We start from the raw sequence: 22,529 nt of genomic DNA, 5'->3' as shown, positions 1-22,529 counted from the left end.
CTTCTCTTATGTTCTTATGATGCTGTTGGCAGTTCTTTCACCTTGCGTTGCTACATACTGCATATGGGCATCTCTGCCCCCTCCCCCAGATGACCCCAGAGGTCAGTTCCAATTCTAGGAATACGTGAAGTTTCCTTATCCTGAATCAGACCCTTGGAGTCAGTATCATCTGCTCAGTCCAGCATCGGCTCTCCAGGGTCCAGGCAGAGTCTTTCATTTCACCTCCTACCTGATCCTTTTCTCTGGAGATGCTGCCGGTTGAACTGGGGACCTTTTCATTCCACACAGATCCTCTGCCAGGGAGCCGCAGCCCCTCCCCTAGTGGTAGGACATGCCTCAGAATGATGCAGTGCTATTCAGTATTTGGATTCATTCCTCATCACAACGGAATGGCACCCATGAAAGATCCTTACCCAGAGAGGCCACATTCTCATAGTTCTCCAGCATGACTTCCCTGTACAGAGCTCTTTGTCCCGGATCCAGCAGGGCCCATTCTGCCTCCGTGAAAGAGACGGACACCTCCTCCAAGGAAAAGGGACCCTGGAAGAAAAAGCAGATTCCCTCCTCTTCAGAGATCATGCCAGGCAGAGATGGCACACTGGAAGGGAGTTTTCTGGGAAGATATGGAAAGGAAGGCTTGGGATGGTTAAATGGAACAGTATTCAAGGGATCTCTCACATAGACGCCTTGTAGAAACAGAAGGAGCAAAATCTCCTCTGAGAAAATAGGAGGCACTCAAGCTGTGCCCCCCCCCCCCCATCTCTCCTACCTGGATTGCAGGTTCAGCAGCCGTCTCCACCCCTCTGAAAAGACGAAGGCTCAAGAGCATCTGTTCACTGCCTGTTCCTGAGACAAGGGAGGAAGGAAGGGTGCTGGCTTATTTGTTCCCTGCTTCACACACCTCCTTTCTGGGGCTGTGAAACCTTACCCTTTTTATTACATTCTGGGAGAGGCAGAAGAGAAGCACCAGGGACCTATGAGCCTCAGGGATTATAAATGCTGCGAGAATATTTCAGACTTCTGTGAGACTTGGGTTTCCTCTATGGCAGGGGTGGCCAACGGTAGCTCTCCAGATGTTTTTTGCCTACAATTCCCATCAGCCCCAGCTACTGGCCATGCTGGCTGGGGCTGATGGGAGTTGTAGGCAAAAAGCATCTGGAGAGCTACCCTTGGCCACCCCTGCTCTATGGAGAGGGAAAGGAGTTGGTGGAAATGCCATAGCATGAAACTTCACCGTCACAATGTACCAGATGCGAATCAAGCAGTTCTGGAGAGTTGAAGGAAATAAGAATGAGTTTTCAGAGTGTCTCTGGGCATGCTAAGTTCACAACCAGATTTTCAGCCAGATGTAACTTCAACAAGATATCACATCTGTCCCAAGTCCCACCCAAGACCCTCCCCAAAGTTCCTGGCAGTGCTGAGCCATCGCCTGCCATCCCTCCTCCACCCCCTGCTGCCCACAGCAGCCCCCCAGGTGACCCTTCAAGCACAAGCACAGAAGCCACAGTTCCCCATTATTATTGGCCCCCAGGGACACGTTTTCAGAGTTCGACTGCCCCAGAAGGTGGAAGTTCCCTTTATTCACCAGGCTGAAGAGCTCTACTGAGGCTGATCTACCTTCCCCCCCACCTTGGCAAGTTGAGACTCTGATGGAAGGAAGGTGAGATGTGATTTTTTTTTTAATATAATGAGAGACACCTCCAGGAATTTGTCTAATCTCCCTTTGGATGCATCACAGTTTGTGGACATTGAGTACCACCAATTAAATCTGTGTTGTCTGTAGAAATAAGTATCCCCCCCCCCAACCTGAACTCTCTACCCACCACATTCACGGGTTGCCCCAATCACACCCAGATACCCTCCTCCTTACCACAGGAGAGGGCGTCTTGGGCACGCTCCACCACCGGCACCCTCTGCCCCTGCTCCAAGGAAGCTCCTTCTTCCTCAGGGATTGCAGCTTCCATCTCCAAAGGTGGTCCCCGCATCTGAAACAGCACCCAGGCAAACAGGTAAGAGATGAAATGGAAAAGAGACCAAGGAAGGGATCCTGCCCCACTCCCAGATTCTGCACCCTTCTGTCAGCCGAGCTGGTGAGGTATCTGCAAGGATCAGAAATCTTCTAGCAGAAGAAGCTCTGGGCAATTATATGGCAGGGAAACTTTAAGATAAGGTCAGATTTAGTTGCTTGAATTAGACATACAGAGAGAATCCCCTCACCTGTGTTGCCTGCCTCTTCTCCTCTGCCTGACTCAGGAGGAAACCTTCGGCCAGGGCCACCGCCTGGGAACTGGTCTCCGGCCCACATCCTCTGACCCAGCCCTGCATTTCCTGGGGCAGGAGAGTCAGGAACTGCTCCAGGATCACCAGGTCCACGATCTGCTTCTTGGTGTGCCTCTCCGGCTTCAGCCACTGGATGCAAAGTCCATGGAGCTGGCTGCAAACCTCTCGGGGCCCATCGGCCTCATGGTAGCGGAACTGCCGGAAGTGTTGGCAGAGTACATCTGAGGTCGTTGTTTCTTTAGACAGGACCTCTGGAACAGCTCTTTCCCAGAATTCAGCACCACTTCCAGATGAGATGGAATGGGGACTCTTCCTTGCTCTCTTGCCAGCTCCAGGTCCTTCTGAGTCTTGCTCTTCCATCTCCTTCACCTTCTTTTGAGTCACCTCCGTCTCTGAAAAGCTGCCTTTATTCACTTGGCTATGAAGGGAGGCTTCTCCCTGAGGGGATGGAGAGAGACAGACAGGAGTGTGTCAAAAGGAAGATACATATACACACACACAAACCTGCAGACATATAGATGCACATATAAATACAACCTCCATTCCCCAAGAGAAGCGGGAAATAAAACAGAAGTCCTTCATCCAGAGAATTATCCCAGTTCTCTTCTGGCCCCGTATTCCCACTCACCCTGAAAGAAGGGCCATTTTCCACAGTCCAGACTATTTGGAATAAAGCCAAGACTCTGAAGACCTTTGCATGGCTATTAATTATCTCAGAGGTGGAGATGGTAGTTGGGGGGAGGGTCAGCCAAAATACCTGCCATTGCGAGAAGCCAATCAGCACGAATGATTCATACATGTGATCCCATCTGGGATTCCTTACTGGGCCCCCCAAAGGCAGGCTTCATAGTCTTGTTGGCATCTCCCTTAACGAGATCTGAAACCCCATCCCTCTCCTGGGACTGTGCTCTGGTGTTCCTCCCTGTTGTGCTGCCTGGGGGTCTGTGCCTCTCTCGCCTGGCAAAAGGATGCCCGTCCTCCCACCCAAACCCCAGCACAGGAGGGGGAATCTGGCATCGTGTTAAGGCTGCCTCTGCCAAGTGACAAACTCCACTTCCAAAGCTGAACAAAACTGGTACCTTACAGAGTAACCAACCTCTAGGGGGCTGAAGCCAAAGTAATCAATCAACTACCTTGGATAAATAAGCAAGAAAGTTTACTACAGTTCCAAAGAAATCCCTGAGAGATTGATCCAGGCCATCCTCAGAAGGCCCCCACTTTGCACTGAAATCCACACGTGAAACTGACAATACTTTTTGCAAGCACTTTATTCAAGAAACACTAGATCAGCCCAAGCACTTTTTGCTTGCTGTTGTGAGAGGCTGAGAAGATGTTTGCACTTTAAGAGACATTTCGGGCACTGTATGCTGTGAACTGTGAAACGGATATATGCATGAAAGAGACGGGGACCGATTTATTGATCACTGAACATAAGAAATACTATTTGGAACTGCAGCAAAATGTGTTAGTGATGCATTCACAGTAGTTGATTACGGTGGCTTCAGCTGTTTCTGTGTGTATCCTCCAGGTGGGGCCTGAAGTTCTCCCAGAATTAGAACCCACCTCCAGCAGACAGAGATGCGTTCCCGGGGAGAAAATGGTTGCACGGGAGGGAGCTGGCTGACTAAGGACAGCCACGGATTGGCATGATCCCCGCCTTCCTCCCCTCCAAAACCTAAAAATTTATTCCCCCCCCCCCTTTACTCCTCCTCCAAGACTTACTTGCAAGTAAACTTTCCCGGGATCCGGCTGCTGCAAGCCTTTTCCCTCCAGCTGCAGCTTCTCTGCAAGCCCCACCCCAGTTCTCCGGAGTTCTGCAAAAGCAAACCCCTCCCCAGGAAAAGCCCCTTTCCTCTCCTGCCCCCCCCCCATGCTCGGCCTCTCTAGCAAGAAGCGCGGCGGTTTTAACCCTCTCCGTGCTGCAGAGGAAGGAGAAACGTGTCCTGGAGGAGCTTCAGCCAGGCTGCCGCCAGCCACTCAATGGGGCTGCTCGGGAGTAACTCTGCTGCAGGGGGCTGCGCTCCTCCCGCGCAGTTCAGCCAGCTCAGAAAAAGGGGGTTGCAGCTGGTTCCCCCCCCCCCCCCGCCACAGTCTTCCCTCTCCTAGAATAAGGACCCTAAAACTCAAGGAGGGGGGGGGCGAGATCAGGCTCTTCTTTCAACAGACCATTGAGCATTTCTGTTGCTCCCCTGAAGAGGAAACCTGGTGGGGCCTCCTGGCCTTTCTTTGCATGTCCAGGGAGATGCTGACAGCCACTTTGGGGTCAGGCAGGCGATGGTGCAGAGTTGATGGGGGGTGAAGGTTAAGCCCCCTTCCCCATTATCCCTACCAAGGGACCCCAGGCTGGAAGAAGGGGGGTCCTCCTCCCGCAGGGTCTCTGCTAGGCTGGCCAACCTCCCGGTGGGGCCTGGAGATCTCTCCAGATTGCAATTTATCTCCAGGCTACAGAGATCAGCTCCCTTGCAGGAAATTTTTTGCCACTGTGTGACACAGAGTGTTGGACTTGATGGGCGGTTGGCCTGATCCAACATGGCTTCTCTTATGTTCTTAAATGGCTGTTTTAGAGGGGGGGGAGGTGTCTCTAGGGCATTATATTTCCTGCGGGATACAAACCGGAATGGCTGAGGAGGGGGGGGGGCATCTTTGCCCAGGGCGCTGGGCCTGTTCTGCCACGACATGGTTCCGAAGGAGGCTTTGAGAAGGGGGCAGGGGGTCGGCTTTCTGGTGGCAGCATCCTCTGTGAGGGGTGTAGAAATTATGAAACCAGAAGACCTCATGTCCTTTGCAAGAGTTGTGCCTTTCAGCTTCTCAGGTGGAAAAATCATCTCCTCCTGTTGCTTTAGGTCTTAAGTGCTTTAATCCAATCTCAGCTATATTGATAGCCAGTGACTTCACGCACCTTCTTGACTCTAACTAGCCCTTCCTGGTTACCAATCCCACCCCCAGCTATATGCAATGGTTGAGGTAGTTCTGCTTCCCTGTATCTGAGGAAGTGTGCGTGCACACAGAAGATTCTACCCAGAATTAAACTTGGTTGGACTTAAAAGATGGCTCTGGGCTCAAAACCTTCCTCTAAAAGCAAAGGTGTAAAGGTTTATTGGATTTATATCCCGCTTTGCCCGCCGAAGCAGGCTCAAGTAGTGTTTGGCCATATCTTTCTCCTACGATCAGCGTTTTCAACAGCCGTGTATAAAAGAGAAAAGTGCAGACCAACACCACTTTTTAGGGTTAACCCAAGAGCAAACGGAGGTGTTGCCATGATTGTCATTCTTGGGGGGGGGGGGAGCGTAGACTTCACATTTTCCCGGGGGGGGGGAGGCGTACAGGGCTGAATCTGGTCCCAGCTCACACGATTAGTAATCTATATTCAAGTGTTTAAATATGAAGCAATTTATTTCTCATACTGATTCAGGAACTCAGTAGCATATTAGACCACATTCCCTAATATTAGCATATTAGGTCACACATCCATTAGCATATTAGGCCACACCCTCTGGAATAATCAAGTGCAAACTGAACTGTGACAATAACTTTTCCAGGCCCTGCACCAATTCTGGCCGTCCAGCCAGGCTCCAGAGAGGCTGCCACATGGCTCGGTTCTGCCCAGCAATCCCCGAGGGCCACACCAAGTGACCTCGAGGGCCGTATACAGCCCCTGGGACGGAGGTTCCCCACCCCTGGTGTAGAGGATGTGCTTAAAAGAATGTTTACTTTTATTGGTATAGTGTAAAAACAATTTATGCTGGCCACCATTTGTTTGCTTGCTGTTCCAGCTTGCTTGGCTCTGAGAACCTGTCCTTCCTGTAATCTGTTCAGACACTCAAGAGAAGGATGCTCCCTTCCGTTCTCTATGAGGCACTTTGGAGCAGTGAGGTGGATGATATGCTGGACCATATGCTGAACATGAGTCAACAGTGATGCGGCAGCTAAAAAGGCAAATGCAATTTTGGGCTGTATCAGAAGTATCGTGTCCAGATCACGTGAAGTGATGGTATCGCTTTATTCTAACTCTGGTAAGACCTCACCTGGAATATTGTGCTCAGTTTTGGGCACCACGTTTTAAGAAGGATACAGACAAGCTGGAACAGATCCAGAGGAGGGCAACGAAGATGGTGAGGGGTCTGGAGACCAAGTCCTATGAAGAAAGGTTGAAGGAGCTGGGGATGTTTCGCCTGGAGAGGAGGCGGCTGAGAGATGATAGGATCATCATCTTCAAGGACTTGAAGGGCTGTTGTATAGAGGATGGAGTGGAATTGTTTTCTGTGGCCCCGGAAGGTAGGACCAGAATCAATGGGTTGAAATTAAATCAAAAGAGTTTCCAGCTCACCATTAGGAAGAACTTCCTGACCGTTAGAGCAGTTCCTCAGTGGAACAGGCTTTCTCAGGAGGTGGTGGGCTCTCCTTCCTTGGAGGTTTTTAAACAGAGCCTAGATGGCCATCTGACAGCAATGAAGATTCAGTGAATTTAGAGGTAGGTATTTCTGCAGGGGGTTGGAGTAGATGACCTTGGAGGTGCCTTCCAACTCTATGATTCTAAAGCCATTTTCTGTGAATTGCAATTTTTTCTCTGTGTCAATGCCTCCCCCTCCTGCCTGCTGGTGTGGGGCCCAGACTGTGTGTGTGATAGTAGGGTGGGGAGGGGGTGAGTGGAAATGAGCTTCCTGGCTGTTTGGTCAAGCAGAAAGAAAAAATGCTTCATGGTCTCGGCGTTTTTACTGCAACAAGTCAAGAGCAAATTAATATGACTCTGATGGTTTGATGTTGGACCCAAACCTCAATTCTATTTTTTTCTCCCCACAACAGGCACCATATAAATCTCTCCTCTCCGTTGGCATCATTATGTATCTCTTTGCCATGACACTTAGATTAGTAAATGCAGCTCCTGCAAGAGCTATGAAACTATGGGGGGAACCCGGCACTGCCCCCTTTAGTTCCATCCCTCCTTCCAGGGGATCTCTCAGCTCTTGCACTGGCTTTCCCGCTCTAGGCCCCTGGGTGACCCGTGTGGTGGAGGAGAAGCGCTTGCAAGCCTGCCTATTTCCCCTTCATTCCCCCCTTCACTCTCAGTTAAATATCTGCCTATCTCATTGACCAGTCTATTTCTGCCATGCAGATATTACTGAACTATTTCCCGACGACCTGGTCACTGACTCGTTGGCAGCGAAGATGGGTGGAACGTGCGATAATGATTGCATCTAATTAACTCGATTAAGTTCAGGCAGTTCAGATTAGGAGAATATACGGTGGCGGTGCACAAGGTGTAGGATGAGTGCCTCTGTTCGTTCGACGGAATGAATGTCTGTGATATGCTTTATGAAAAACTTAATAAGTATAAATAACAAAAAAAATCTGCCTATCTCAGTGCTCAGAGGCCGACTGTGGTCCCAGTGCTAAGTAAGCTTACTTGAGAGTAAGCCTGCATTAAGGTCCTCCTTGACCTCCAGGAGCTGCACAATATGCGTGAAAGGGCCACATGTAGCTCCCGAGACACAGTTTGGACACCCCTGGCTTAGGTTTTACCCCATGACCATGGGGTAAAAGGATTACTGAAGGAGGATAGGGAAATGGCTGAGAAGCTAAATGAATTTTTTGCCTCCGTCTTCACTGTAGAAGATGAGAACTTTTTGCCTGCCCCAGAACCACTAATTTTGGAAGGGGTGTTGAAAGACCTGAGTCAGATTGAGGTGACAAATGAGGAGGTCCTACAACTGATAGACAAATTAAAAACTAATAAGTCACCGGGTCCGGATGGCATACATCCGAGAGTTCTGAAGGAACTCAAAGTTGAACTTGTGGATCTTCTAACAAAAATCTGTAATCTTTCATTGAAATCTGCCTCCATTCCTGAGGACTGGAAGGTAGCAAATGTCACCCCCATCTTTAAAAAAGGTTCCAGAGGAGATCCGGGAAATTACAGGCCAGTCAGTCTGACTTCAATACCGGGAAAGTTGGTAGAAACCATTATCAAGGACAGAATGAGTAGGCACATTGATGAACATGGGTTATTGAGGAAGACTCAGCATGGGTTCTGCAAGGGAAGATCTTGCCTCACTAACCTGTTGCATTTCTTTGAGGGGGTGAACAAACATGTGGACAAAGGAGACCCGATAGATGTTGTTTACCTTGACTTCCAGAAAGCTTTTGATAAAGTTCCTTATCAAAGGCTCCTTAGAAAGCTTGAGAATCATGGAGTAAAAGGACAGGTCCCCTTGTGGATCAAAAACTGGCTGAGTAATAGGAAGCAGAGAGTGAGTATAAATGGGCAGTCTTCGCAGTGGAGGACGGTAAGCAGTGGGGTGCCACAGGGCTCGGTACTGGGTCCCATGCTCTTTAACTTGTTCATAAATGATTTAGAGTTGGGAGTGAGCAGTGAAGTGGCCAAGTTTGCGGATGACACTAAATTGTTCAGGGTGGTGAGAACCAGAGAGGATTGTGAGGAACTCCAAAGGGATCTGTTGAGGCTGGGTGAGTGGGCGTCAACGTGGCAGATGCGGTTCAATGTGGCCAAGTGCAAAGTAATGCACATTGGGGCTAAGAATCCCAGCTACAAATACAAGTTGATGGGGGTGTGAACTGGCAGAGACTGATCAAGAGAGAGATCTTGGGGTCATGATAGATAACTCACTGAAAGTGTCAAGACAGTGTGCGTTTGCAATAAAAAAGGCCAATGCCATGCTGGGAATTATTAGGAAGGGAATTGAAAACAAATCAGCCAGTATCATAATGCCCCTGTATAAATCGATGGTGCGGTCTCATTTGGAGTACTGTGTGCAGTTCTGGTCGCCGCACCTCAAAAAGGATATTATAGCTTTAGAGAAGGTGCAGAGAAGGGCAACTAGAATGATTAAAGGGCTGGAGCACTTTCCCTATGAAGAAAGGTTGAAACGCTTGGGACTCTTTAGCTTGGAGAAACGTCGACTGCGGGGTGACATGATAGAGGTTTACAAGATAATGCATGGAATGGAGAAAGTAGAGAAAGAAGTACTTTTCTCCCTTTCTCACAATACAAGAACTCGTGGGCATTCGATGAAATTGCTGAGCAGACAGGTTAAAACGGATAAAGGGAAGTACTTCTTCACCCAAAGGGTGATTAACATGTGGAATTCACTGCCACAGGAGGTGGTGGCGGCCACAAGTATAGCCACCTTCAAGAGGGGTTTAGATAAAAATATGGAGCAGAGGTCCATCAGTGGCTATTAGCCACAGTGTATGTGTGTATATAACATTTTTTGCCACTGTGTGACACAGAGTGTTGGACTTGATGGGCCGTTGGCCTGATCCAACATGGCTTCTCTTATGTTCTTAGCTGCTTTAGTCCAGTCTCAGCTGTATTTATGGCCAGTGACTGATGCATCTTCTTCTTCGTCTTTTGGTGTGTGTGTGCATCTGAAGACCATGACGACCTCTGGTGAATGACCCCTGCTGGAGGCCTGGAAGGGTATTCAGGGAGGTAGCTAAATAAAGCCTGCCTCTGCTTCCCCACTGCTAGTATTCCAAGGAGGTCTCCCATCCAAGTCCTTGGCAGAGTCCACCCTGGTCGACTTCTAAGATCTGACAAGATCAGTCTTGCCTGGTCTCTCCCAGTCAGGGTCCAGTTCCTTCTGCATCGTGACTCTAACTGGCCCTGCCTGGCAACTAACCCTCCGCCCACACTCTTTCTACCTAGATGGCAGGGGGCTTGAGGAAGTTCTGTTTCTCTATCTGAAGAAGTGTGCTTCCACAACGAAGCTTCTACTCAGAATAAAACTTTGTTGGTCCCCAAGCTGACATTGGACACAACCTTTTCCCTAAAAGAAGAAGGAAAAAACAATGCAGATGTGTGGCAAGTCCTTAAAGAGATGGGAGCACCAGCCCACCTCACACGTCTCCTGAGAAACCTATATAAGGATCGAGAAGCAACTGTCAGAACGGGATATGGAGCAACTGATTGGTTTAGAATTGGAAAGGGGGTTCGACAAGGATGTATTAGGTCACCCTGCTTATTTAATTTATATGCAGAGTACATCATGCGGAATGCTGGCCTGAATAAAGCACAAGCCGGAATTAAAATTGCCAGTAAAAACATCAACAACCTCAGATATTCAAATGACACCACTGTAATGGCAGAAAGTGAGGAGGACCTAAAGAACCTCTTGTTGAGGGTGAAAGAGGAGCGCACAAAAGTAGGCTTGAAACATCAAAAAAAACTAAGATCATGGCATCCGGCCCCATCACACCTTGGCAAATAGAAGGGGAAGACATGGAAGTAGTGACAGACTTCACATTTCTGGGATCTAAGATCACTGCAGATGGTGACTGTAGCCATTAAATTAAAAGACGTTTGCTCCTTGGGAGGACAGCTATGGCGAACCTGAGCAGTATAATAAAAGGCAGAGACATCACCCTGCCAACAAAAGTCTGTATAGTCAATGGGATGGTATTCCCAGAAGTAATGTATGGCTGTGAGAGCTGGACCATAAGGAAGGCCAAGCGCAGAAGAATAGATGCTTTTGAGCTGTGGTGCTGGAGAAGAATCTTGAGAGTCCCTTGAAGTGCAAGAAGATCCAATCAGTCAGTCCTATGGGAAATCCACCCAGACTGTTCCCTGGAAGGTCAGGCGCTGAAGCTGAAGCTCAAATACTTTGGCTACCAAACGAGAAGGGAGCACTCCCTGGAGAAGACCCTGATGTTGAGAAAGACAGAAGGCAAAAGAAGAAGGGGACGGCAAAGGATGAGACGGCTGGGCAGCGTTATTTATGTAACTAACATGAATTTGAGCAGACTTTGGAGGATGGTGGAAGACAGGAGGGCCTGGCGTGATTTTGTCCGTGGGGTCGCAAAGAGTCAGACTCGACTGTGTGACTGAACAACAAAAAACCCTGCCCAAGCACTTATAACATTTCTTTCTGATTAGAGTAAGGTTTCTTCTGCAGATTAGAGCCTTATAAGCAAGTGGCATCAATAATTTTTGTGGTCTGTGGTTGTCTTTTACATATGAAAAAGGGGGAAAGCTCTTTTTATGGGCTAAGAGGTTACATGGATCCTCCTTGTGCGGGTTCCTCAACACAGTAGAAGAGAACTTCTTCGACTGAATCACTTTCAAAGTACCCAACGTTAAAATGGTGTCTTCCCTGTGTGGGGTCTCAGTTGCCATCACTGCTTCTGCAACAGAATCTCTTTCCACAGTCTGAAAAGCCAAAAGGCTTCTCCCTTATAAGAGTTCATATATGCTTTTGAAAATTGTCACACTGACTGAATCTGCACACTCAAAGGTTTTCTCCCCGTGTGCAGGTACTTTGATGCAGCTGAAGAGTGCCACTCTAACTGAATCTTCTCTCACACTCTAAGCAATGAAAAGGTTTCTCATGTTTGGAGTTTATCAGCAAGTTCAAGGGGGGTGGGTGGGGAGTGGTCTCATTCATTGGGATGCTGTCTCTCCAACATCAAAGCGTCCGTTGGGGTCATTAACGAGCCCAGGTGTGGCAAGCTGCGGCCGGACATTGAGAATTCTAACGATTTCCCCCCTCTGTGTCTTCTATGATGCTGTTCAAGACTCCTCCTCTCACTGAATCTCTTTCCACACTCTGAGCATGCAAAAGGTTTCTCCCCTGTGTGGGTTCTCTGATGATATTGAAGAGTGCCACTCTCACTGAATTTCTTTCCACACACTGAGCATTCAAAAGGTTTCTCCCCTGTGTGAGTTCTCTGATGCTTTTTAAGATCGCTACTCTGAATGAATCTCTTCCCACATACTGAGCATTCGAAAGTTTTTTCCACTGTGTGAGTTCTACGATGATATTGAACATCGCTACTCTGAATGAATCTCTTTCCACACACTGAGCATTCAAAAGGTTTCTCCCCTGTGTGGGTTCTCTGATGACGTTGAAGATTGCTACTGTCACTGAATTTCTTTCCACACTCTGAGCATTTAAAAGGTTTCTCCCCTGTGTGCGTTCTCTGATGACTTTGAAGACTGTCACTCCGAGTGAATCTCTTTCCACACTCTGAGCATTCAAAAGGTTTCTCCCCTGTGTGGGTTCTCTGATGATACTGAAGATGGCCACTCTGACTGAATTTTTTCCCACACTCTGAGCACTCAAAGGGTTTCTCCCCAGTGTGGGTTCTCTGATGCTTTTGAAGATTGGCACTCTGACTGAATCTCTTTCCACACTCTGAGCATTCGAAAGGTTTCTCCCCTGTGTGGGTTCTCTGATGATGTTGAAGAGTGCCATTCTGACTGAATCTCTTTCCACACTCTGAGCATTCAAAAGGTTTCTCCCCTGTGTGGGTTCTCTGATGATGTTGAAGAGTGCCATTCTGACTGAATCTCTTTCCACACTCTGAGCATTCAAAAGGTTTCTCCCCTGTGTGGGTTTTCTGATGACGTTGAAGATGGCCACTCCCACTGAATCTCTTTCCACACTCTGAGCATTCAAAAGGTTTCTCCCCTGTGTGGGTTCTCTGATGATATTGAAGAGTGCCACTCTCACTGAATTTCTTTCCACACACTGAGCATTCAAAAGGTTTCTCACCTGTGTGAGTTCTCTGATGCTTTTTAAGATCGCTACTTTGAATGAATCTCTTCCCACATACTGAGCATTCGAAAGTTTTTTCCGCTGTGTGAGTTCTACGATGATATTGAACATCGCTACTCTGAATGAATCTCTTTCCACACACTGAGCATTCAAAAGGTTTCTCCCCTGTGTGGGTTCTCTGATGACGTTGAAGATTGCCACTCTCACTGAATTTCTTTCCACACTCTGAGCATTTAAAAGGTTTCTCCCCTGTGTGGGTTCTCTGATGACGTTGAAGACTGCCACTCCCACTGAATCTCTTTCCACTCTCTGGGCATGTAAAAGTTCTCTCTCCTCTGTGGGTTTTTTGGTGCAGCTGAAAGATTCTACTCTGACTGAATTTATTACTCATTTCTGAGAATTCAGAAGGTTTCTCCTCTCTCTGTATTGTTTGGTGTACAAGGAGCTGTGATCTATTTCTGAAATACTTTCCACACTGAATGGATTTCCTTGCCTTCATTATCCTGTGCTTTGGAAAATGTACATTCTGCTTTTTTCCATAATGCTTCTCAACCATACCTCCATCTTTCTTTATCTTAGGTTTGCCTTGATTCCTGACAATTTTGTTCAAGTTTTCATTTTTAACTCTATACGGCATTTTCTGATAAAGTTCCTCACCCTCCACATTCCTCTGCTCATCTTCTGCTGGGATAGATAGAAAGAAACTGTTAGCACTTGGAACGGGAGTAAGATCTAACAGCATATATATGACTATAGGAGGAAAGTTTGGCTGATCTGAACCACACATCCACCTTTCTCCAAGAATAATTAATATTTAAAAATACGTCCCCCTCCCATCTGTCTGCCCAGGCATCTCTTTTATAAGAGGCTGAATTAATCTAACTCGAACCTCATGATACCACTAGCTTCTCAGCATCAGATGCTCAATATTTTCTGTCTCCCTAGACTTACATTCACAAAGTCTCTCTTCTGAATTTGGATCTCTTCTGAATCTGCCCTCAAGCACCACAGAAGGGAGAGCCTCACATCCAGCCACTCTGAAGGCTTTTCTGGTTTTTCTTTACATCAAGGTGTGTTCGAGGGAGGGAGGAAGGAGGGGATGAAGGGGAGGGTGGAATGATGGAAGGAAAGGAGGGAGGGTGGAAGGAAGGGAGGGATGGTGAAAGGGAGGGAAGGAAGGAAGGGAGGGAGTAAAGGAGAGAGGCTGGAAGAGAGAGAGGAAGGAAGGAAGGAAGGAAGGAAGGAAGGAAGGAAGGAAGGAAGGAAGGAAGGAAGGAAGGAAGGAAGGAAGGAAGGAAAGAGGGGAGAAAGGAAAAGAGGGAGGAAGGGAAGAAAGGAAGGGAGGGAGGGAAGGAAGCCGCCCTGAGCGTGCTTTGGCAGGGAGGTCGGGATATAAATTTGAGAAATAAATAAATAAAGGAATGGAGGGAGGAAGAAAGGATGGGTGGAAGGAAGGAAAGAAGGGGGGAGGGAGGGAGGAAGGAAGGAAGGGAGGGAGGGAGGAAGTGTGGCAGGAAGGGAGGAAGGAAGGGAGGGAGGGAGGAAAATCGATGGGGAGGGAGGAGGGAGAGAGAGGTGAAAAGAAATCAACTGTTACTGCATTCTCCAAGCTCCCAGCTGGCTTTGCTTGGAAAAGTGATTTAAAGAGAACTGCCTCCTCCAAGCTGGCCGACAGGGCAGTGGGAGCTTTGGGAGCCACACGATCTGTGTGATAGAGCCACGGTTTGGCCACCCCAGACTAGTCCCTCAGGTTGAAAGTCCCTTTCCAGCCAGTAACGGAGTGAAGCCATTTTGTCTTCCATTTTTAAAGTGCCAGTTTCTAGTCATGTCAGTACATTCGAGTCACATCTGGGGACCTGCAGGTTCACTCTAAGGAATTTGGTCTGAACCCTCTGAAGAGGGGCAGAGCTGAAGAGGAAGGGCCGATCAGAGCGCCACGAGCCTTTCTGCAACTGCCTTCACTTGAAATACCTTTTGGGTGCTGGAACATCAAGAGCCCCTTTTGCATGACAGAATTTAAGGATGCTGTTGGCAGTTCTTTCACCTGCATCGCTACATACTGCATACGGGCATTTCTGCCCCCTCCCCCCAGAGGTCAGTTCCAATTCTAGGAATACGTGACGTTTCCTTATCCTGAATCAGACCCTTGGTCCCTTGGAGTCAGTATCATCTGCTCAGTCCAGCATCGGCTCTCCAGAGTCTCAGGCAGAGTCTTTCATTTCACCTCCTACCTGATCCTTTTCTCTGGAGATGCTGCCGGTTGAACTGGGGACCTTTTCATTCCACACAGATCCTCTGCCAGGGAGCCACAGCCCCTCCCCTAGTGGTAGGACATGCCTCAAAATGATGCAGTGCTATTCAGTATTTAGATTCATTCCTCATCACAACGGAAAGGCACCCATGAAAGATCCTTACCCAGAGAGGCCACATTCTCATAGTTCTCCAGCATGACTTCCTGTACAGAGCTCTTTGGCCTGGATCCAACAGGGCCCACTCTGCCTCCGTGAAAGAGATGGACACCTCCTCCAAGGATAAGGGACCCTGGAAGAAAAAGCAGATTCCCTCCTCTTCAGAGAACACACCTTGCAGAGATTGCACACTGGAAGGGAGTTGTCTAGGAAGATATGGAAAGGAAGGCTTGGGATGGGTAAATGGAATAGTATTCAAGGGATCTCTCACACAGACTCCTTGTAGAAACAGAAGGAGCAAAAATTGCTCTGAGAAAATAGGAGGGACTCGGGCTGTGCCCCCCCACCCACAATCTCTCCTACCTGGATTGCAGGTTCAGCAGCCGTCTCCACCCTTCTGAAAAGATGAAGGCTCAACAGCATCTCTTCACTGCCTGTTCCTGAGACAAGGGAGGAAGGAAGGGTGCTGGCTTATTTGTTCCCTGCTTCACACACCTCCTTTCTGGGGCTGTGAAACCTTACCCTTTTTATTACATTCTGGGAGAGGCAGAAGAGAAGCACCAGGGGCCTCTGAGCCTCAGGGATTATAAATGCTGCGAGAATATTTCAGACTTCTGTGAGACTTTGGTTTCCTCTGTGGCAGGGGTGGCCAACGGTAGCTCTCCAGATGTTTTTTCCTACAATTCCCATCAGCCCCAGCTATTGGCATGCTGGCTGGGGCTGATGGGAGTTGTTGGCAAAAAACATCTGGAGAGCTACCGTTGGCCACAACTGCTCTATGGAGAGGGAAAGGGGTTGGTGGAAAGGCCATGTCTGTGAGGCAGAATTTGCCATTTTAGTCTCTACTGTTACGTTGTAATTTTAGATTTTATATAATTTAAATGGTTTTTTTTTCATTGTTGATTGTTTTTATGATGTAACCCACCCTGAGCCTGTTCTACGGGAAGTGCGGGCTGAAACTCAAACAAACAAAGAAATAAATATACCCATCCCATAGATGCATTTGCAGCGGGGGGGCAGGAAAAATATGTATGGAAGAGCAATGGGATTGGCTGCACTCTCTGACATGGGATTGATGGTGGGGGAGACCTTCCATAGAAAGAGGAGGGGGTTTGTCCCTTGGGAGGAGGAGACCATAGAAGCCTGGAGCATCCTGGAGGGAAAATGGGGGTTCTTGTGGGGAGGATATTGGGGCTTTGGCCTAAGGACAGGCTTATTCAAACCCCCCACCCTTTTTTTAATTTTTACATTCTTATGTGCCTGCCTGAGTGTTTGTTTCCTTTGCAATAATTGTGCATTTCAGTTTCACAGATGGAAAAATAATCTCTGTTCCGTTGTTTCATAGGCACAACTCAAGAGTCTTTTTCCTATTCAGTTTTTGTTTGGAACTGCCACTTTAACTGCTTAGGTCAAAGGTGGCCAAACTTGCTAAAGATAAGAGCCAAATAAGTTATATGTCAGAAGTTTGAGCGGCGCAGGACATGAACAAACATTATACACATGTCTTAAAAAAACAAAACCTGGGGAACCTTTTTTCTGCCAAGGGCCATATGGATATTTATAACATCCTTCGTGGGCCATAAAAAATTATCAACTTAAAAAACAGTGCTCCGACGAGGGAGAATGATTCAGGCCAGCAAAATTAATGCAAATAATTGTTTTTCTATTTGAAGTCATTTGGGGAGAGCCTAATCTGGCACTCACACACACCTGGCCCGCTGCCCTAGGCAAATGCATAGGTACAGGGCTTTTTTGTAGAAAAAGCCCAGCAGGAACTCAGTAGCATATTATACCATATTCCCTAATATTAGCATATTAGGTCACACACTCAGCGTATTAGGCCACACCATCTGGGATAATCAAGTGCAAACTGAACTGTGACAATAACTTTTCCAGGCCCTGCAGCAATTCTGGCTGGCCAGCCAGGCCCGAGAGAGGCTGCCACATGGCTCGGTTTGGCCCAGCAATCCCCGAGGGCCACACCAAGTGACCTCGAGGGCCGTATACGGCCCTTGGGACGGAGGTTCCCCACCCTTGGCGTAGAGGATGTGCTTAGACGAATGCTTAGTTTTACCGGTATAGAGAGTAATAAAACACTTTATGCTGGCCACCATTTGTTTGCTTACTCTTCCAGCTTGCTTGGCTCTGATAACCTGTCCTTCCTGTAATCTGTTCAGACACTCAAGAGAAGGATGCTCCCTTCCTTTCTCTATGAGGCACTTTGGAGCAGTGAGGTGGATGATATGCTGGACCATATGCTGAACATGAGTCAACAGTGTGATGCGGCGGCTAAAAAGGCAAATGCAATTTTGGGCCGTATCAGCAGAAGTATTGTGTCCAGATCACGTGAAGTGATGGTATCACTTTACTCTACTCTGGTAAGACCTCACCTGGAGTATTGTGTTCAGTTTTGGGCACCACATTTTTCAGATTTCTGTGAGACTTCGGTTTCCTCTGTGGCAGGGATGGCCAACGGTAGCTCTCCAGATGTTTTTTCCTACAATTCCCATCAGCCCCAGCTACTGGCCATGCTGGCTGGGGCTGATGGGAGTTGTAGGCAAAAAACATCTGGAGAGCTACCATTGGCCACCTCTGCTCTATGGAGAGGGAAAGGGGTTGGTGGAAAAGCCATAGCATGAAACTTCACCGTCACAATGTACCAGATGTGAATCAAGCAGTTCTGGAGAGTTGAAGGTAATAAGAATTAGTTTTCAGAGTGTCTCTGGGCATGCTAAGTTCACAACCAGATTTTCAGCCAGATGCAACTTCAACAAGATATCACATCTGTCCCAAGTCCCACCCCAAGACCCTCCCCAAAGTCCCTGGCAGTGCTGGGCCATCACCTGCTAACCCTCCTCCACCCCCTGCTGCCCACAGCAGCCCCCCAGGTGACCCTTCAAGCACAAGCACAGAAGGCACAGTTCCCCATTGGTATTTGCCCCCAGGGACACGTTTTCAGAGTTGGGCTGCCCCAGAAGGTGGAGGTTCCCTTTATTCACCAGGCTGAAGAGCTCTGCTGAGGCTGATCTACCCACCCGCCCCACCTTGGCAAATTGAGACTCTGATGGAAAAAAGGTGAGATGTGCATTTTTTTTAATATAATGAGAGGCAGTGACCTCCAGGAATTTTTCTAATCTTTTAGAGGCACAACAATTTGTGGACATTGAGTGCCACCAATTAACTCTGTGTTGTCTGTAGAAATACGTATCCCACCCACCCCGCCCCCCTCTGACCTGAAATCTCTACCCACCACATTCACGGGCTGCCCCAACTGCACCCAGGCACAAGGAGTCCTTACCACAGGAGAGGGCATCTTGGGCACGCTCCACCGCCTGCACCCTCTGCCCCTGCTCCAAGGAAGCTCCTTCTGCCTCAGAGATTGCAGCTTCCATCTCCAAAGGTGGTCCCTGCATCTGAAACAGCAGCCAGGGAGAGGAGTAAGAGATGGAATGGAAAAGGGACCAAGACTCTGCCCCACTCCCAGACTCTGCACCCTTCTTTCAGCAGATTTGGTGAGTTATCTGCAGGAGTCAGAAATTCTCTCTAGCAGAAGAAGCTCTGGGCAATTATCTGGCAAGTAAACTTTAAGATAAGGTCAGATTTAGTTGCTTGAATTAGACATACAGGAGAGAATCCCCTCACCTGTTCCGCCTGCTTCTTCTCCTCTACCTGGCTCAGGAGGAAACCTTCAGCCAGGGCCACCGCCTGGGAACTGGTCTCCGGCCCACATCCTCTGACCCAGCCCTGCATTTCCTGGGGCAGGAGAGTCAGGAACTGCTCCAGGATCACCAGGTCCAGGATCTGCTTCTTGGTGTGCCTCTCCGGCTTCAGCCACTGGCTGCAAAGTCCATGGAGCTGGCTGCAAACCTCTCGGGGCCCATCGGCCTCATGGTAGCGGAACTGCCGGAAGTGTTGGCAGAGTACATCTGAGGTCGTGGTGTCTTTAGACAGGACCTCTGGCACAGCTCTTTCCCAGAATTCAGCACCACTTCCAGGTGGGATGGGATGGGGACTCTTCCTTGCTCTCTTGCCAGCTCCAGGTCCTTCTGGGTCCTGCTCTTCCATCTCCTTCTCCTTCTCTTGAGTCACCTCCGTCTCTGAAAAGCTGCCTTTATTCACTTGGCTATGAAGGGAGGCTTCTCCCTGAGGGGATGGAGAGAGACAGACAGGAGTGTGTCAAAAGGAAGATACATACACACACAAACCTGCAGACACATAGATGCACATATAAGTACAGCCTCCATTCCCCAAGAGAAGCAGGAAATATAACACAAGTCCTTCATCCAGAGAATTATCGGTTTTCTCCAGGCTCCGTATTCCCACTCACCCTGAAAGAAGGACCATTTTCCAGACTATTTGGAATAAAGCCTATGAAAAGACTCTGAAGACCTTTGTATGGCTACTAATTATCTCAGTGGTGGAGATGGTAGTTGGGGGGAGGGTCAGCCAAAATACCTGCCATTGCGAGAAGCCAATCAGCATGAATCATACATTCATATGATCCCATCTGGGATTCCTTTCTGGGCCTCCTGACTCCCAAAAGGCAGGCTTCAAAGTCTTGTCGGCATCTCCCTGAACAAGATCTGAAACCCCACCCCCCACCCCTCCTGGGACTGTGCCCTGGCGTTTCTCCCTGTTGTGCTGCCTGGGGGTCTGTGCCTCTCTCGCCTGGCAAAAGGATGCCCGTCCTTCCACCCTAATCCCAGCACAGGAGGGGGAATCTGGCATCCTGTCACATCTGTCTCTGCCAAGTGAGCTGTGGAGGGATGGGGCAGGGCGATGCGTTGGCAAACCACCCCGTAGAAAGTCTGCGGTGAAAACGTTGTGAAAGCAACGTCACCCCAGATTCTGAAACGACTGGTGCTTGCACAGGGGACCTTCCCTTTCCTTCCAACGTAGAGATCAGTTCCCCGGGAGAAAATGGCCCACCCAGGACAGCCCCGGCTTGCAATGATCCCCGCCTCCCTCCCCCCCTCCAGAACCTAAAAGTTTATCCCCCCCCCCTTCCTCCTCCAAGACTTACTTCCAAGTAAAGTTTCCGGGGATCCGGCTGCTGCAAAGCGTTTCTCTCCAGCTGCTGCTTCTCCCACCATCCAGTCCTCCTTAGCTCTGCAAATGCAAAACCCTCCCCCAGGAAAAGCCCCTTTCCTCTCCTGCCCCCCCTTGCTCGGCCTCTCTAGCAAGCAGCTCCGCGGTTTTAACCCTTCCAGTGCTGCAGAGGAAGGCGAAACGCGTCTTGCTGCCGTCATCCACGCCTTGTGCTGCTCAGTGGGGCTGCTCGGGAGTAACCCTGCTGCAGGGGGTTGCGCTCCTCCCGGGGTGTCCCAGGTGCTGTTCAGGCAGGTCAGGAAAAGGAGGCTGCAGCTGGGTCCCCCCTCCTGAGTCCTCCCCCTTCTAGAACAAGGTCCTAAAATTCATGGGGGGGGGCGAAGGGGGGTTAGTGATGATGAGATGAGAGTCTTCTTTAAATGGACCATTGAGCGTTTCTGTTGCCCCCCCCCCCCAGAGAAAACCTGGTGGGACCAATAGGGCTTTGATGCCACAGAGCCCCCCCCCCCTCTGCAGTTGCCCTCTCCTGGGGGGGGGGCTGATCTCTGTGGTCTCTGGAGACAAGCACTGGTATTCCAGAAGATCTCCAGGCCCTCCCTGGAGGTTGGCAATCCTGTACCAATTGAGGCAGGAATCCCATGGCAGCTTCCTTGGGGAGGTAGGGGGAGGGGAGAAAGAGCTTGCTTTGCCAGGCTCTCTCAATCGCACAGCAGAGCTACTGAGCCAAGCCTCTCTTCCTTCTCTGTTAGCTGAGATTCCACCCTCTCTGGTCCCCTGGGAAGGAAGGAAGGAAGGAAGGAAGGAAGGAAGGAAGGAAGGAAGGAAGGAAGGAAGGAAGGAAGGAAGGAAGGAAGGAAGGAAGGAAGGAAGGAAGGAAGGAAGGAAAAAGCCAGAGCTTCCTTTGCCCAGTTCCCTGGATCCCATGGGAGAAATACAAAGAGAGCACCTTTAAGAACAAGAAGTGCTAATTTTTAAGCCTGCTTTATGGAGTTTTAGAAAAAATCTTTGATTCTTGTAGATTTTCTGGACTGTGTAGCCATGGTCTTGGCGTTGTGAGACCTGAGGTTTTGCCAGCAACTGTGACTGGCATTCTCAGAGGCAGAACGCAGAAAACTGAAGTTTTCCCTGGGTTATACCTCTGAGGATGCCAGTCACAGCTGCTGACGAAACGTCAGCTCTCGCAATGCCGAGACCAAGGCCACACAGCCTGGGAAATCTACAACAACCAATGGACTCCAGCCATGAAAGGCTTCAACAACATATAATCTTTAAGCGTGTTTTCTGGATCCTTTATAAAATGTATATCTCTGCCATTTAATCTTAAATAGGTGCTGGCCCAGCCCAGCCAGGTCTCCTTTATGTCGGATCCCGCCCATGTAACAAATGAGTTTGACACCTATGGTCTAGCACAAATTGGAGAGCCAGTTTGGTGTAGTGGCTAAGTGTGCGGACTCTTATCTGGGAGAACCGGGTTTGATTCCCCACTCCTCCACTTGCACCTGCTGGCCTGGCCTTGGGTCAGCCATAGCTCTTGGAGTTGTCCTTGAAAAGGCAGCTGCTGTGAGAGCCCTCTCAGCCCCACTCACCTCACAGGGTGTTTGTTGTGGGGGAGGAAGGGAAAGGAGATTGTAGGCCGCTCTGAGCCTCTGTCCTTGAAAGGGCAGCTGCTGTGAGAGCCCCCTCAGCCCCACCCACCTCAAAGGGTGTCTGTTGTGGAGGAGGAAGGGAAAGGAGATTGTAGGCCGCTCTGAGCCTCTGTCCTTGAAAGGGCAGCTGCTGTGAGAGCCCTCTCAGCCCCACCCACCTCAAAGGGTGTCTGTTGTGGGGGAGGAAGGGAAAGGAGATTGTAGGCCGCTCTGAGCCTCTGTCCTTGAAAAGGCAGATGCCGTGAGAGCCCTCTCAGCCCCACCCACCTCACAGGGTGTCTGTTGTGGGGGAGGAAGGAAAAGGAGATTGTGAGCCGCTCTGAGACTCTTCGGAGTGGAGGGCGGGATATAAATCCAATATCATAATCTTTTTCTTCTTCTAGCACAAGCCCTGCAGTGTGCTGGCTGGCAGTTTTATTTCATTTTGGTAAAAAAAATCAAATGAATTCATGAGGATCCAGGCTTTGGAACCATGTTTTTGCGGCATGGTGTCACCACAACTCTATGGAGGAGCGATTTTTGTGGTGCTGCCTATAGTCTAAGACATGGTCTATAGTGGAGTTCACTGCCACAGGAGGTGGTGGCAGCTACAAGCATAGACAGCTTCAAGAGGGGATTGGATAAGCATCTGG

The 22,529-nt window shown here is 49.1% G+C and overlaps 3 protein-coding genes across 3 annotated transcripts in view; all 3 read right to left on the bottom strand.

Annotated features, from left to right (window-relative positions):
• LOC132571572 (zinc finger protein 709-like) overlaps positions 1–4,098 on the bottom strand; it is a 172,672-nt gene extending 168,574 nt beyond the window's left edge. Inside the window, exons 1-5 of the mRNA XM_060238372.1 lie at positions 4,003–4,098; positions 2,218–2,718; positions 1,871–1,985; positions 770–846; positions 414–540 (exon numbers count right to left, since the gene is read on the bottom strand). Of these exons, the coding sequence (XP_060094355.1) occupies positions 414–540; positions 770–846; positions 1,871–1,985; positions 2,218–2,640 (742 nt within the window). The 5' untranslated portion in view covers positions 2,641–2,718; positions 4,003–4,098. The remainder of the gene's footprint in view (positions 1–413; positions 541–769; positions 847–1,870; positions 1,986–2,217; positions 2,719–4,002) is intronic.
• Positions 4,099–10,011: 5,913 nt separating this feature from the next.
• LOC132571571 (zinc finger protein OZF-like) lies at positions 10,012–13,185 on the bottom strand. Its single transcript, XM_060238370.1, has 2 exons — positions 11,886–13,185; positions 10,012–10,067 (listed from the first exon to the last, which is right to left on the bottom strand). The coding sequence occupies exons 1-2, from the start codon at positions 13,183–13,185 to the stop codon at positions 10,012–10,014; spliced, it is 1,356 nt and encodes a 451-aa protein (XP_060094353.1).
• A 5,560-nt stretch (positions 13,186–18,745) lies between these two features.
• Positions 18,746–20,315, bottom strand: LOC132571570 (zinc finger protein 24-like). The gene is made up of 2 exons (XM_060238369.1): positions 20,226–20,315; positions 18,746–19,345 (listed from the first exon to the last, which is right to left on the bottom strand). Exon 2 carries the CDS (start codon positions 19,265–19,267, stop codon positions 18,746–18,748), a length of 522 nt encoding a protein of 173 aa, XP_060094352.1. The 5' UTR covers positions 19,268–19,345; positions 20,226–20,315.
• Positions 20,316–22,529: the final 2,214 nt, after the last annotated feature.

This window comes from Heteronotia binoei, chromosome 5, assembly GCF_032191835.1.
Source record: "Heteronotia binoei isolate CCM8104 ecotype False Entrance Well chromosome 5, APGP_CSIRO_Hbin_v1, whole genome shotgun sequence".
Taxonomy (NCBI): Eukaryota; Metazoa; Chordata; class Lepidosauria; order Squamata; family Gekkonidae; genus Heteronotia; species Heteronotia binoei.
This window is presented reverse-complemented; position numbering and strand designations above follow the sequence as displayed.